The sequence below is a fragment of the Lachancea thermotolerans genome, assembly GCF_000142805.1.
Source record: "Lachancea thermotolerans CBS 6340 chromosome B complete sequence".
Lineage (NCBI taxonomy): Eukaryota > Fungi > Ascomycota > Saccharomycetes > Saccharomycetales > Saccharomycetaceae > Lachancea > Lachancea thermotolerans.
This window is the reverse complement of record NC_013078.1, coordinates 120,368-134,449: the sequence shown is the minus strand read 5'-3', so window position 1 is coordinate 134,449 and position 14,082 is coordinate 120,368. Positions and strand designations below refer to the sequence as shown.

The window sequence follows — 14,082 nt, the reverse complement described above, 5'->3', positions numbered from 1 at the left end:
TCTATCGAGTCTTAATTTAGTGTGATGTATATATATAATCGCGAAAAAATTCACTAACATGAAATAGTGAGTTCGATGTTCTAAAATCGATCTACAGGAATATCCGGGCACAGTATCCAACAAGGACCGCAAATGTCAAGCTCTGGCTTTTTGCCCAAGTCTTCAGAACTAAATCTAAGGGAACGGCGAAAGAACTTCGATGGAGATCAATTGAGCGACACAGACGACAATGAATTGCACGAGAAGAACGATGAAAAGCTAGTGGAAACTCACGGAGCTGAGCTCAAGAAAAGAAAGATTGCCAAATTTGCCAACATGGGAGGGATAGCCGCTATCACATTGCTGTCCTTTTACGTGAGATTCATGAAAATAGATGCTAGCGATATCGTTGTCTGGGACGAGGCGCATTTTGGAAAGTTTGGATCATACTATATCAAGCATGAATTTTACCACGACGTTCATCCACCGCTTGGAAAAATGCTGATAGCACTCAGCGAATACCTTGCAGGATTCGATGGAAACTTTGATTTCTCATCAGGCGACCCCTACCCTAATGGCGTAAACTTTAAGTTCATGAGGCAGTTCAACGCTACGTTCGGCGCTTTGTGCGCACCCATTATGTTACTTTCCGCTCAGAATTTAGGTTTCAGCACGCTGTGCTCGTACCTATTGGGCCTCATGGTTGCTTTGGAGCTATCATTCATTTCGCTTTCGAAGTTTATTCTTTTGGACTCGATGCTACTATTCTTCACTGCAACCACTTTTCACTGCATCACTGAGGTTCATAAGCTGCGGGGGAAACAGTTCACTAAGAAGTGGTCTCTTTGGATGCTTCTCCTCGGGATTTCAATCGGATGTGTCTGCTCTGTCAAGTGGGTGGGCCTTTTCGTAACAGTTATCGCGGGGGTTTACACCGTTGCCGATCTACTGTCTTACCATTATGATAAAAACATGGGTCGTTTGCGCTACTACAAACATTGGTTCATCCGCATTATTGACCTCATCGTAATTCCCTTCATGATTTACCTGTTCTGTTTCAAAATTCACTTCACAATCTTGAGCCGGTCTGGTACCGGCGACGCTGCCACGAACACGCTTTTCCAAGTAAACCTCGATGGGAACAACATTGAGGTTGGCCCAAGAGATGTTGCTTACGGTTCTGAGCTGACCATTCGGTCACATGGACTTAGCCCTAATTTGCTACACTCGCATGTACAATTGTATCCATTAGGATCAGGACAACACCAAGTTACCGGTTATGGCCACTCAGATGACAATAACAGGTGGGTTGTAAAGTTTTCAAGGGAATCTGGCTTAAGTCTTGACAACTCCACTATACTTGATAGCAAGCATCTTCTTCTAAGGGACAATTCCGAGATTCGCTTGGTGCACAAGAACACTCAAGCCAATCTACATTCCCATGAAATCCCTGCACATGTGTCCAAGAACAGCTACGAAGTTTCAGGATATGGGGACGAAGTCATAGGTGATACAAAGGATGATTGGGTGGTGGAAATAGTCGAACAGCTTGATTCCTCCAACTCCTCACTGCCACAGGAAGACCCATCTGTTTTGCATCCCATTTCTACAAGCTTCAGATTGAGACATAAAGAACTCGGGTGTTACTTGGCCACTACAGGGTTAGCATACCCTGCATGGGGATTTAAGCAGGCAGAGATTGTTTGCAAACACTCATGGACAAAGCGCGATAAGTCAACATGGTGGAACGTTGAGGACCATTGGAACCCTGCGATGGAGAAAACTGAGGGCTATATCCCCCCAAAATCCAAGTTCTGGGCTGACTTTGTCTTGATAAATTTTGCGATGGCTTCTTCAAACAATGCCCTGGTACCCGACGAAGACAAGTATGACTCACTGGCGAGCGAAGCCTGGGAATGGCCAATATTGCACGTTGGGTTACGTATGTGCGGTTGGGGCCATCACACAGTGAAGTATTTCCTCATGGGCTCACCATTCCAGACGTGGCTCTCCACCGGCTCTCTTGTAGCCTTTGTATTTATTATTCTGCGACTGGCTTACAAGTGGAGAAGACAATCCGTTTTAGTGACTTCCGACTTCTTGAGCAAGGTTGGAATGCAGGGAATTTTACCATTTTTGGCATGGCTCTTACACTATCTACCATTTGTTGCTATGGGAAGAGTTACGTATGTGCACCATTACGTCCCAGCGTTATATTTCGCATTGTTGGTTCTCGGTTTCGTGCTTGAAACATGCGTTCCAAAGAGGTTCTACCTGAATTACATTATTTACGCCTTGCTTTATGCAGGCTGCATCTACATTTACAATCTCTTCTCACCTATCGCACAGGGTATGCAAGGATCTGCGATCGACTTTAGATACTTGCAATGGTTCAACACTTGGAATATTGCATTATGAGTGCATTGTTCGATAAGAAAACCTTGCATACATTAAGTAGAACGATTTTTAATTTGGAGAATTTTTTATGCTTTCTGATTTGACAGAATAGATGCGGAAGGAGGTGTCTGCACTCGCTGCTGCAAGGAAAAGCTCATTGCCGTTTGAACTCCACCTGAGCCTTGAAATTCTGTCTGCAGGCGTGTACCTATCTTCAATTTCGAGAACTTTTTGGAACTCATTTTCGTAGGTGTAGACTTGAAGAGAACCGTTCTCCAGACCCGCAGCTATTATAAGTTTATTGTCAAAAAGTTTCTCGTGAACTGAAATTGCCGTCACAGATATGCCAAGCTTGATGGAAGCCTCTTGCAAGTAGTCCTGTTCCTCTTCAGAAAACCTCCAAAGCTTAATACTCTTATCCCTAGAAGCAGTCAAGAATACGCTGCCAAAAGAAAGTGGAGCCCACTCGCAATCCCATATGATTCTTGTATGTGCTTTCTCATTTTTGTAAGCTAGTGTGAACTGGTTGGTCTCAAGGTCCCTCTTCCATACTGCCCATTGCCTATCTCTACTGACACTCAAGAGTTGGGTGTTGTCCTTAGAAAACCGGAGCCTGGTTATCGTCAAGTTGTGAAATTGTGGTGCCGGCTCTAAGTGCAACCATGTGTTAGAATCAAAAAACCTTATGACAGCGTGCTGTAAGTTGTTCGATCGACAAGCAGAAGCTATTATCTTCGCGTCAGGACTCACATCTAGACAGGAAATCTCGTAACCGTGGCCGTAGAGTTTTTCAATTTCAGGCCAAAGCGTGTGTCTCTGGAGCTGATCTTCTACAGGGGGGGAGTGAAGCGAGGCAACAATGTCGAAAGAAATGTTTTTTGTTTCATTTGTCTCGCGCGCATCAGGGTCTTCGTCCTCGTCCTCATCAACATCAGCAGTAGCCTTACTCGATAAGCCCAATGCAGGCAAAGACGCGGATTCTGGCATGTATTTCTCGTTTTCAAAGGGCACCCCAGCAAATTTTTGTAGTATCTGAGCAACGCCCTTTGGCTCATCAAACGATCTCATAATCTTCTCGTCACCACCGCTGATGAACCTCGTGTTTGAAATGGGCTCAACACAAATCATGTCGTAACCATGGATTTGGGGCCTGGAAAATTCGAACCAAGAGCCGCTGATTTTGTCTTGTTCCCCATCAAGCTTGCAACGTGCAAAAAGCCTTGTTGTCTGGTCTAGAGAGGTTCCGAGGAGGTAAAGCCCATTTGGCGACCATGCTACATCGGTAGTGGGCTTTGTGGGCCCTGTTATGGCAAGTTGCTGCTCCCATCCGCTAATATCGTCAGATTTCCACATCCTCCATGATCCTGTCTTACCATTTGTAAGGATGTAATCAGCTTTTTCTTGAGTGAACCAATTGCAAGACCAAAAGCCTCCAGATGAACCAGTTGCAGTAGACGCACCTTTGGAGGACAACTCTCCCAATCTGGACGCACAAACCCAAATTCCAGACTCTGCATCAGGTTCCCAAACCATCACCGCTGTATCCGCGGTAGAAGCCAACAGTTGAAGCTTGTCACTGTGCCACTTGAGACAAGAGACCCAGTCATCATGCCCTATGATAAGAGCTTCGAAATTTATGGCCACTCTCAAGCTGCCGTCGATATAAAACTTGGATTGCTTGTTGCTCAACAGTTTCAACTTACTGTCGTCTTCATCAGAGTTGTCTATTAGATCGTTTGTTCGTATTCTCCATAACCTAATGTAGCGGTCTTGAGAGCCTGTAGCGAGAAGCATGTTCCCTGGGCCTTCCTCGTAAAAGTCCATAGCCTTAATCCAGTCCTCATGGCCTTCTAGGGTAGCTGCTAGTTGGAAATTCTCCAGCGCTGCCGCTTCGCGCGTGAAAGAATAAATAAATACATTCGAGTTTGTTCCGCCCACCGCCAGCAGGACTTTGCTGTCTTCGACGCTTTTCAATGCCATACACAGAGGGAATACGCCTGCCTTGAGAACAAAAGAGTGGACAAGCGAGATCTGACGCTCGTTTATTTGCCAAACAGAGACCGAACCATCAGCACAGCCCACTGTTAGCAAATTAGAGAGCACAGAAAGTGACGTGATGGTGTGCTTGTGGTGATCGGTTGACTGGATGCATGCCATTGCGCTGTTGTCCTCTCCATCAAAAGCCCACAAACGAACTTGCGAGTCTTCTGACGCAGTTATCATGAACTCGGTTCCAGGAACAAACCTCACGCACGTAACTTCGGCATCATGGCCCTTCAATGTTGCGTAAACTCCGCGATGAGCTGGATCCAAAGGTTTCCAGAACGCGATGGTTTTACCAGCGCCATAAGCCAAAATGCCATGTTTAGGATTGTAGTCACTAGCCTGTGTTTGCCTGTTACCACCAATGAAAATGGCCTCAGCCTTAGCCATCCCTGACATTCGTTACTGCGACTTATTTCAAGGTCCAAGAAGCGAGATGAGCTTCTTCAGTTGCAAAATTTTTTGACGAATTAGCAGGTTCGAAGACAAATGATGGCAGTAAGCAAGCCATGTAAGAGAGTAAGATATCAATTTGATTTTATCCTAATATAAACCGTCCATTCAATGGACTTTGTATGTTTACTACGTTGCTGCATTATTTTTCAATAAATAAGAGAGCTCTCAGATTTCATTCTGCAAGCTCCAATGTCGGAAAAGTTGTGATTTTCAGTTGTCACCGTCAGTGACACACCCCAGAGAGGCGTTGGAAACCAACTTTCTGTACTTGGACAGGGTGCCCCTAGCGTAGCGGGGAGCAGGTTCCTGCCACTGGGTTTTACGCTGGGCGAGTTCTTCCTCGGAGACACAAACGTCGATCTTGTTGTTGTTGGAGTCGATGATGATCTCATCGCCGTCCTTGACAAGGGCAATTGGACCACCCTCAGCGGCCTCGGGAACAATGTGGCCGATCAAGAACCCGTGGGAACCACCAGAAAATCTACCGTCAGTCAAGAGGGCAACGTCCTTACCCAAACCATAGCCCATAAGAGCAGAAGATGGCTTCAACATTTCTGGCATACCTGGGCCACCCTTTGGACCCTCGTATCTGATAACAACGACAGTCTTCTCGCCCTTCTTGATTTCGCCTCTTTCCAGAGCGTGAATGAAGCCTGCTTCTTCGTCGAAAACACGAGCCTTACCCTTGAAGTAGGTACCTTCCTTACCGGTGATTTTACCGACGGCACCGCCTGGAGCCAGGGAACCGTACAAGATCTGGAGATGACCTTGTGGCTTGATAGGTTGCGAGATGGGCTTGATGATATCCTGGCCCTCTGGCAGAGGCGCGGCCTTGGCAGCACGCTGCTCCAGGGTCTCACCAGTGACGGTCATGGTGTTTCCGTTCAAGAAACCCTCTTCGTATAGGAACTTGATGACAGACTGGGTACCACCGACCTTGATCAAGTCGGCCATGACGTACTTACCGGAAGGCTTGAAGTCACCCAGCAAAGGAGTCTTGTCGCTGATGCGCTGGAAGTCGTCGGGGGTAATCTTCACGCCGGCAGACTGAGCAACGGCGACCATGTGCAGGACGGCGTTGGTGGAGCCACCGGTGGCCACGACGTAGGTGATTGCATTGAGGAAGGCCTCTTTGGTCATGATGTCACGTGGGGTGATACCCAGCTCCATGGTCTTCTTGATGGCCTCACCAATGGAGTCACACTCGGCAAGCTTCTCCTTGGACACAGCAGGGTGCGAGGAACTGTTTGGCAGGGTTATACCGAGCACCTCGGCAACGGAGGCCATGGTGTTGGCAGTGTACATACCACCGCACGAGCCGGGGCCGGGGCACGCGTTCTTCACGACGTCTTGGCGCTCGTTCTCGGTGAAAGACTTGGACAGGTACTGGCCGTAGGACTGGAACGCAGAGACAACGTCAATGTTCTTGGGGATGTTCTGCGACCCACAGCTGGGGTGACCGGGCAGGATGGTACCACCGTAGACCATGATGGAGGGACGGTTGTGTCTTCCCATGGCCATCAGAACACCGGGCATGTTCTTGTCACACGAGGGAATTGCGATGTTCGCGTCGTAGTGCTGCGCCATCATGATGGTCTCGAAGGAGTCTGCGATGATCTCTCTGCTCTGCAGCGAGTAACGCATACCCTTGGTACCCATCGAGATACCGTCCGACACACCAATTGTGTTGAACTGCATACCCTTGAGCCCGGCCTTCTCCACGGACGCGGTGATCCTATGGTTGAAGTCTAGCAAGTGCATGTTACATGGGTTGCCTGACCACCAGCACGAGCCCACACCGACCTGTGGCTTGTTGAAGTCCTCTTGCTTGAAGCCGGTAGCGAAAAGCATCGCCTGGGACGCACCCTGGTCTTTTGGCTCCGTGATGATGTAGGAGTACTTATTGAGCTTCTTGTAAACATTGCGTGTGTTTGAGAAACACCTCCGAGTCTCAGTGCTGGATAACCTTCCTAGGAACCCCATTTTGAGCTTGATGACTTTGATCTGACTCTTGGGATCTCTTGCTCATCGTTCAAAAAAGCGGTAACATATATTACATCAAAATTTTCTGCATCGTTGGTATTAGATCGTACAACATGCTGGACTAAAGGCCGGTACCGGCCATAGAGAGCAGGCGACGAGCAGGTGACGGGCAGGCGGGCTAGGCGGGCTAGGCGGGCTAGGCGGCTGAGCCTGGAAGCTGGGCTCAACGGCCACCGGCGTGGCGGGCGCGACGGGTACGGCGGGATGAGCCGCTGCTGTCCGTGTCTTTGTAGCTAGAATCGTCGTTTTCGCGCTCTTTTTCGTTGGCGCGGTCGGATTCACTGCCATCGTCGTCGTCATCATCGTCGTTGTGGTCTTCTTGGTCGTCGTAGTCGTGGGAGTCCTCGCGGGAGCCTTCGTGGGAGCTCTCGTGGGAGCTCTCGAGCGCGTTGGCGCCGCCGTGGTGGTCGGTGAAGGTGCGTGCGAACTCGCTTGCGGGCGAGGAGCCTCTGAGGGCCTGCTGCGGGCGGTCCTGACCGGCCAGCTTGGAGTAGACCTTCTTGCCGAGGGTCTTGCGCAGCAGCATCTCGCGGACCTCGACGTAGAGGTCCTTGGAAGCGTGGTTGATGGAATCGTGGCTCTTCTTGAAGTAGGAGCGGAAGTCCTGGATGTGCTTCTTGAATTCAAGCTCGTTCTTCTTGAGCCAGGATACGTTGAGCTCGCGGCGCGTGGCGCCGCGCGCGAAGTTGCGCATCAGGTACTTGTCGTAGTCACGGATGATGCGGGTGATGATGTCGCTGGTGGAGATGCCGTCCGTGCGCTGCGTGGCGACGAACTTGCCCATCTGCTTGATCGGGCGGTAGATGTCGTCGCTGTCCGCGGCCGCGTAGGGCAGGTCGTCGTGCGCCACGTAGTCGATGCGGTGCTGCTCCAGGAACTCCGGGGTCACGCACCAGGGCGCGTCCTCCACGACCTCGTCGACCCACCGGCAGTGTCTCAGTGTCTCGTACCGCTGCACGTCCGACAGCACGGTCAGGCCCTTCAGCTTGTGCGTGATGCGGTCTGAGGGCACGCCGCAGATCAGCGTCACGTTGGGCATGCACTTCTTGCACTGCTCGAGCTGCTTCATGTGGCCCAGGTGGAACAGATCGAACACACCGTCCGCGTACACGCGCACGGGGCGATCCGTGGGCGGCAGGTTCAACGGGAACCCCACGGGCCGGAACTTGCGGAGCTCTTCAGGGAGCGCCGCGTCCCACTCGCGCTCTTGTTCCTGCTGCTGCTTGTCCATCCCCTGCTGCGGCTCGCTGGCCTCGCCCGCCGATCGCCGCCTCTTCTTCGTCTCGCTGCGCGACTCGCTGCCAGACTCTCCAGAGTGCGACGCCGCCGAATCGGAGTCCTCGTCGTCCAGCCGACGCTTGCGGTTAAGTTTGAACAGGTTTGTGAGCGATCCGCTGCTCAGGCGCGATTTTAAAGACCCTTGACTGGAATCCTTGGCCATTCTGCGCGTTTGCTGGGCTTGCACTTGGTCCTTGACGCTGCAATTGCTGTGTTTACCGCTCTTGTACGTCTCGTTCCCATGTTTTGTACAAGGCGAAGTTTTCAATTGTGGAAATTAACCTTGCTAGTCTGTGTCAGAAATACGAAGAACGAACCGTCGAAACAACATGAACTCGCGATCTGTAGCGGCGATCCGCTATGTGGACGCCGCAGAGCTGTTCCAGTGGATTAAGCGCGGCACCACGGGCGCCGGCGAGCCCTTCCAGGTGATAGACGTGCGAGGCAGCGATTATATAGGTGGACATATAGTGAACGGGTGGAACTACCCATACCGCGAGCTGCGCGACGGCGGGGCGCGGATGGAGGAGCTGATGCAGCGGCTGCGAAGCGCCGCGGGTGCCGCGGGCGCGCAGCCGATCAATTGCGTGTTCCACTGTGCGCAGTCGCAGCAGCGCGGGCCCTCGGCCGCGATGAAGTTCCTGCGCAGCGTGGCGGACGAGGACCTGGCGCGGATGCGCGTGTGCGTGCTGCGTGGCGGGTTCAACCACTGGCAGGCCGAGTACGGCGAGGACGCGAGCGTGACGGAGGCGTACGTGCCGGACCTGTGGCGTATGTAGGGCAGTGTTTTTGTAAGGCGTATGTTTCTAGTACTTAGGCAACGCGCTTGATGAGGTGGACGCCGCTGTCGGTGTCGACAGGCGCGGAGACCGCGCTCACGGGCAGCGCGAAGGCGACGGACTCGAACGCGGGCTGCATCTCGCCGCGCGCGAAGAAGCCCAGGTCGCCGCCGCGCTTGAACGACGAGCAGTCGCTGCGCTCACGCGCCAGGTCCTCGAAGCGCTCGCCCTGCTCGAGCCGCTGCTGGTACGCGGCCAGCTCTTGCAGCGCCTCATCTTTGGACAGCGTGATGTGCTCGGAGCGGTGCGACGCAGGCCGCCGCGAGTCCTTGTGCTTGATGAGCAGGTGCAGACAGCGCACACGCAGCGGGTGATCTGCGAGGTACTGCTTGAGCTGCTGGTGGTCGGTGCCCTCGGGCTCCTCCCACTGCGACTGCTTGGTCTCGGGGTGGAAGAAGTACTCCCTGCGCTTGGATTTGCTGAAGCGGACGGTCCAGGGTTCGGGTAGGCCGCTCGACATGGTGCGTGGTGCTGGAGGCGGTTGAAGAGTGCTGGAAGAGTGCGGGGCGGGGCGCTGGTGCGTGCTCTTGGGGCCGTTTTCGTGGGGGCCGCGAGGGCTACAACTGGTTATATATATTACAAAACCAGAAATGCGGTCACGTGCTGTCATGGATTGCACGCCCTAGCACGCCCCAGTGCACCCTCAGACCCATTGTGGCACCGCCACCTAGTAGCAGCACTCATGTAGTTCTCTTCCACTGCTTACGAAGGCGCTCCCGTGCCTGTCGCAGTCGTCAGCGCGCCAGGCATCAAAACACGCCCGCGAAGCACGCGCGAAAGCGCGTGAAACGCACATCAATAGTCTCCGCACAACTTCGCGCACCGAGCAGACGTACTCCCAAGCCACTCGGCCGCATGCTCGCTGCGCGGCGCCGCCGCCAAGACACTCATCACTGTGTACGAAACTGGTCCAATTTACTCAATATCAGTAGTCATCCAACGGTTCTTGACTTGAACTTCTCATTTGGCTACAAACAGGCGAGAAACAGGCCAGGTAGCGCGTCCCACAGGCCAGAAGCAGCTCCGTTACGTTGCGACTGCGCGCACCGGCGCGTAGGCGCACTGGCGCGGACTCTGAGCCACTGCGCCTCGCGCTGTCACAGTTTTCTTGCAAGCTTGTCAAACATCCTTCATCTCAGAGCTACTAATCGCGTCGCTCGCACGCGAAAAACGTGTATAGCACAGGAGTACATAATATAGGCGGCCAGGGCCGCAGGCTCCGGGCGCCAGGCGTGCGAAGGTCGCTTGTCACGCCGTTCACATGGTTATCGGGATTCGTTCCAATTACAGCATGGCCGAGTCAACTTTCGCATCGGCACGCGACGGCCAGGTAGGTATATAAAGGGCCCGGTGGACGCTCAAACGAGCGCCGACGCAGCGGCGTAGTACCCCGGATTGTATCGAGACCGCTTCTGCTACAGCACACTGCAAAACAAGATGGTGGCCTCTCTCATTGACGGCAAAGCCATTGCCAAAACTATCCGCGAGGAAATTTCGCAGGAGATCAAAACGATGAGCTCCGGAGCCAGCGGGTTCCGCCCCACGCTGGCCATCTTCCAGGTGGGCAACCGCCCCGACTCCGCGACATACGTCAGAATGAAGTGCAAGGCGGCCGAAGACGCGGGCATCGAGGTGCGCTTCGTGCATCTCGACGAGGACGTCGCGGAGCACACTCTGCTGACGCAGGTGCAGGAGATGAACGAGGACTCCAGCGTGGACGGGATCCTGGTGCAGCTGCCGCTGCCCGGCCACATCGACGAGGACAAGATCACGTCTGCGGTCGCAGCACGCAAGGACGTGGACGGGTTCGGTGCATTCAACATCGGAGAGCTCAACAAGAAGAACGGTAAACCCTTCTTCCACCCCTGCACGCCAGAGGGCATCATTGAGCTGCTGGTGCGCAATGACGTACCCATCGCGGGCGCGCGCGCGCTGGTGATCGGCCGCTCCGACATCGTGGGCTCGCCCGTGGCGGAGCTGCTGAAGGCGCGGGACGCCACGGTCACGGTGGTTCACTCCAAGTCGAAGGACATCCCCGACTACGTGTCCAAGGCCGACATCGTGGTGGTGGCTATCGGCCGCCCTGAGTTCGTGAAGGGCGCGTGGTTCGAGGGCAACAGCAACTGCGTGGTCATTGACGTGGGCACCAACTACGTCGACGACGCGTCCAAAAAGAGCGGCTACCGTTGTGTGGGCGACGTCGAATTCGAGGCCGCACGCCAGCACGTCAGGCTCATCACCCCGGTTCCGGGCGGAGTTGGCCCCATGACCGTAGCCATGTTGATGAGCAACGTCTTCAAGGCCGCCAAGCGTTCGCTTGAGGGCGAAGGCAAGCCTGCCTTTGAGCCGCTGCCTCTGAACCTCGCCAACCCAGTGCCATCCGATTTCGAGATCTCCAGAGCCCAGAAGCCCAAGGAGATCACGCAGGTCGCCGCCGAGGCTGGCATCCTGCCATCCGAGCTGGAGCCATACGGGTCCACCAAGGCCAAGGTCAAGCTCGACATCCTCGACCGTTTGGGATCGAGACAAAATGGTAAGTACGTGCTGGTCGCCGGTATCACCCCAACGCCGCTCGGCGAGGGTAAGTCTACCACGACCGTGGGTCTGGCTCAGGCTCTTGGCGCGCACCTTAAGAAGACCGTGTTCGCCAACGTCCGTCAGCCCTCCATGGGCCCAACTTTCGGTATCAAGGGTGGCGCCGCTGGTGGTGGCTACTCTCAGGTCATTCCAATGGATGAGTTCAACCTGCACGTCACTGGCGACATCCACGCTATTTCCATGGCTAACAACTTGCTGGCCGCTGCTATCGACACCCGTATGTTCCATGAGCAGACCCAGAAGGACGCCGCGCTATACAAGAGACTTGTTCCATCGAAGCGCGGTGTCAGAAAGTTCACTCCTACTATGTTGAGAAGACTCGAGAAATTGGGGATCAACAAGGAGGATCCTGACTCTTTGACTCCTGAGGAAATCACACAGTTCGCGCGTTTGGACATCGACCCCGAAACCATCACCTGGAAGAGAGTGGTTGACTGTAACGACAGATTCCTAAGAGGAATCACCATCGGCGAGGCGCCAACCGAGCGTGGCTTCAAGCGCGAAACTGGTTTCGACATTTCCGTCGCTTCCGAGTGTATGGCTATCCTGGCTTTGGCCAACTCCTTGTCCGACATGAGAGAAAGATTGGGCAAAATTGTCATTGGTGCTTCCAAGAGCGGCGTCCCTGTCACTTGCGAGGACATCGGTTGCGCTGGCGCTATGACCGCTTTGCTAAAGGATGCCGTCAAGCCCAACATCATGCAAACCTTGGAAGGTACTCCAGTTTTCGTTCACGCCGGTCCTTTCGCCAACATCTCTATTGGTGCAAACTCCGCCATCTCTGACAAGATCGCTCTAAAGCTCGCGGGTGTTGACCCAACTGCCTCCGAGGAAGTAAAGAAGGAGAGCCAAGGTTACGTGGTTACCGAGGCAGGCTTCGACTTTACCATGGGTGGTGAGCGTTTCTTGAACATAAAGTGCCGCTCTTCGGGACTCGTCCCCGACGTCGTTGTCATTGTGGCTACCATTCGTGCCCTCAAGGTCCACGGTGGTGGTCCAGAGGTCAAGGCTGATGCCCCATTGCCTACTGAGTACCTAAATGAGAACGTCGACTTGTTGAGGAAGGGCTGCGCTAACTTGGCCAAGCATATTACCAACGTCAAGGCCTACAACCTGCCTGTGGTCATTGCCATCAACAAGATGTCATCTGACACTGAGCGTGAACACGAAGTCGTCAGAGAAGAGGCTTTGAAGGCTGGTGCCGATGACGCTCTTGTGTCTAACCACTGGGAAGAAGGTGGTAAGGGCGCTGTTGACCTCGCTGAGGGTGTCATCAAGGCGTGTGAACAGCCTAACAACAAATTCAAGTTCTTGTACGAGACTGAAGGTTCCTCGGTCGAGGAAAAGATCAACACCATCGCCAAGGAGATGTACGGTGCCGGTTCAGTTGAATTTTTGCCAGAGGCTCAAAAGAAGATTGATCTCTACACCAAGCAAGGTTTTAGCAATCTTCCAATTTGCATTGCCAAGACTCAATACTCCCTATCTCACGACGCGAACCTGAAGGGTGTGCCAACGGGTTTCAAGTTCCCAATTCGTGATGTCCGCGCTTCTGTGGGTGCTGGCTACTTGTATGCGCTAGCAGCTGAGATTCAAACAATTCCTGGTCTGCCCACTCACTGTGGCTTCATGAACATTGAGGTCAACGAGAAGGGCGAGATCGAGGGAATGTTCTAAGCATGAAATTTCACATATAACTGTATACTATTATACGCATCTGTTACGTTACTGCCTTTCGCTCAGGAATGACAATGAGGAACTACCCTAAACGCAGGGACGTTTCCATTTGAAGTGCTGTCGCAAGCATCCCTTACAAGACGAGAACTCTCTTCAGCAAACGTAGCGTTTATGGTTAATCCTGGTACTTTGGTGGGTGGTGAATATGAATTTAAAAAATGAAAGCTAATTTAGATATAGGTGGTAATTTGCGAGTGATACTAGTAGTGCCTTGAGACTAATGTCACCTCTATAGGCAGTACTAGCCATTTAACAAGCAAAAAGTGGGACTCTCCGAAATTTGCTAGCACGATTGGTGGATTTCTTCCATAGAATGTTCACTTGCTGCGGAATGAACTCCTTAGCGCAATCAAGCTGCATTGCATGCAAATTGACATTTTAAACTTCAGTTGATGAGCGAGTTGTGGGGGAGATGACAGAACCGTTTTTTTCAAACTAGAGCCGATTTATATTTAAAGGCTCCGAGGCTACCTTCCCTCACTTAACGCTAGAATTTGGGGCAAAGCTTACGCCTGCGTAATCAGATATCTACCTGCAATAACAGCCCGGACAATTGTTTGACGTTCTGTCTTTTGCGGACTTCGGAAAGTGGGGGCCTTTTAGTTCAATGCATCGTTGCAAGAGCTTTTATGGACGACCTAGTCCATAGTCTGCCTCTTTTAAAGGTACTTACCGGGAATCTCACAGCTGGGTTTATTTGAGCTTTCTGAAT

The 14,082-nt window shown here is 52.7% G+C and overlaps 8 protein-coding genes across 8 annotated transcripts; 4 read left to right on the top strand and 4 right to left on the bottom strand.

Annotated features, from left to right (window-relative positions):
• Positions 1 to 132: 132 nt before the first annotated feature.
• Positions 133 to 2,397, top strand: PMT6 (dolichyl-phosphate-mannose-protein mannosyltransferase PMT6; the record flags this gene model as incomplete). The annotated part of the gene is made up of 1 exon (XM_002551816.1): positions 133 to 2,397. One exon carries the CDS (start codon positions 133 to 135, stop codon positions 2,395 to 2,397), a length of 2,265 nt encoding a protein of 754 aa, XP_002551862.1.
• Positions 2,398 to 2,445: 48 nt separating this feature from the next.
• ELP2 (Elongator subunit ELP2) lies at positions 2,446 to 4,818 on the bottom strand (the record flags this gene model as incomplete). Its single annotated transcript, XM_002551815.1, has 1 exon — positions 2,446 to 4,818. The coding sequence occupies one exon, from the start codon at positions 4,816 to 4,818 to the stop codon at positions 2,446 to 2,448; it is 2,373 nt and encodes a 790-aa protein (XP_002551861.1).
• A 267-nt stretch (positions 4,819 to 5,085) lies between these two features.
• Positions 5,086 to 6,858, bottom strand: ILV3 (dihydroxy-acid dehydratase ILV3; the record flags this gene model as incomplete). Its single annotated transcript, XM_002551814.1, has 1 exon — positions 5,086 to 6,858. The coding sequence occupies one exon, from the start codon at positions 6,856 to 6,858 to the stop codon at positions 5,086 to 5,088; it is 1,773 nt and encodes a 590-aa protein (XP_002551860.1).
• Positions 6,859 to 7,081: 223 nt separating this feature from the next.
• Positions 7,082 to 8,359, bottom strand: PCT1 (choline-phosphate cytidylyltransferase; the record flags this gene model as incomplete). The annotated part of the gene is made up of 1 exon (XM_002551813.1): positions 7,082 to 8,359. The coding sequence occupies one exon, from the start codon at positions 8,357 to 8,359 to the stop codon at positions 7,082 to 7,084; it is 1,278 nt and encodes a 425-aa protein (XP_002551859.1).
• A 166-nt stretch (positions 8,360 to 8,525) lies between these two features.
• YCH1 (phosphatase YCH1) lies at positions 8,526 to 8,975 on the top strand (the record flags this gene model as incomplete). The annotated part of the gene is made up of 1 exon (XM_002551812.1): positions 8,526 to 8,975. The coding sequence occupies one exon, from the start codon at positions 8,526 to 8,528 to the stop codon at positions 8,973 to 8,975; it is 450 nt and encodes a 149-aa protein (XP_002551858.1).
• Positions 8,976 to 9,009: 34 nt separating this feature from the next.
• ESS1 (peptidylprolyl isomerase ESS1) lies at positions 9,010 to 9,495 on the bottom strand (the record flags this gene model as incomplete). The annotated part of the gene is made up of 1 exon (XM_002551811.1): positions 9,010 to 9,495. The coding sequence occupies one exon, from the start codon at positions 9,493 to 9,495 to the stop codon at positions 9,010 to 9,012; it is 486 nt and encodes a 161-aa protein (XP_002551857.1).
• A 395-nt stretch (positions 9,496 to 9,890) lies between these two features.
• Positions 9,891 to 10,235, top strand: KLTH0B01518g (KLTH0B01518p; the record flags this gene model as incomplete). Its single annotated transcript, XM_002551810.1, has 1 exon — positions 9,891 to 10,235. The coding sequence occupies one exon, from the start codon at positions 9,891 to 9,893 to the stop codon at positions 10,233 to 10,235; it is 345 nt and encodes a 114-aa protein (XP_002551856.1).
• Positions 10,236 to 10,472: 237 nt separating this feature from the next.
• ADE3 (trifunctional formate-tetrahydrofolate ligase/methenyltetrahydrofolate cyclohydrolase/methylenetetrahydrofolate dehydrogenase ADE3) lies at positions 10,473 to 13,310 on the top strand (the record flags this gene model as incomplete). The annotated part of the gene is made up of 1 exon (XM_002551809.1): positions 10,473 to 13,310. The coding sequence occupies one exon, from the start codon at positions 10,473 to 10,475 to the stop codon at positions 13,308 to 13,310; it is 2,838 nt and encodes a 945-aa protein (XP_002551855.1).
• Positions 13,311 to 14,082: the final 772 nt, after the last annotated feature.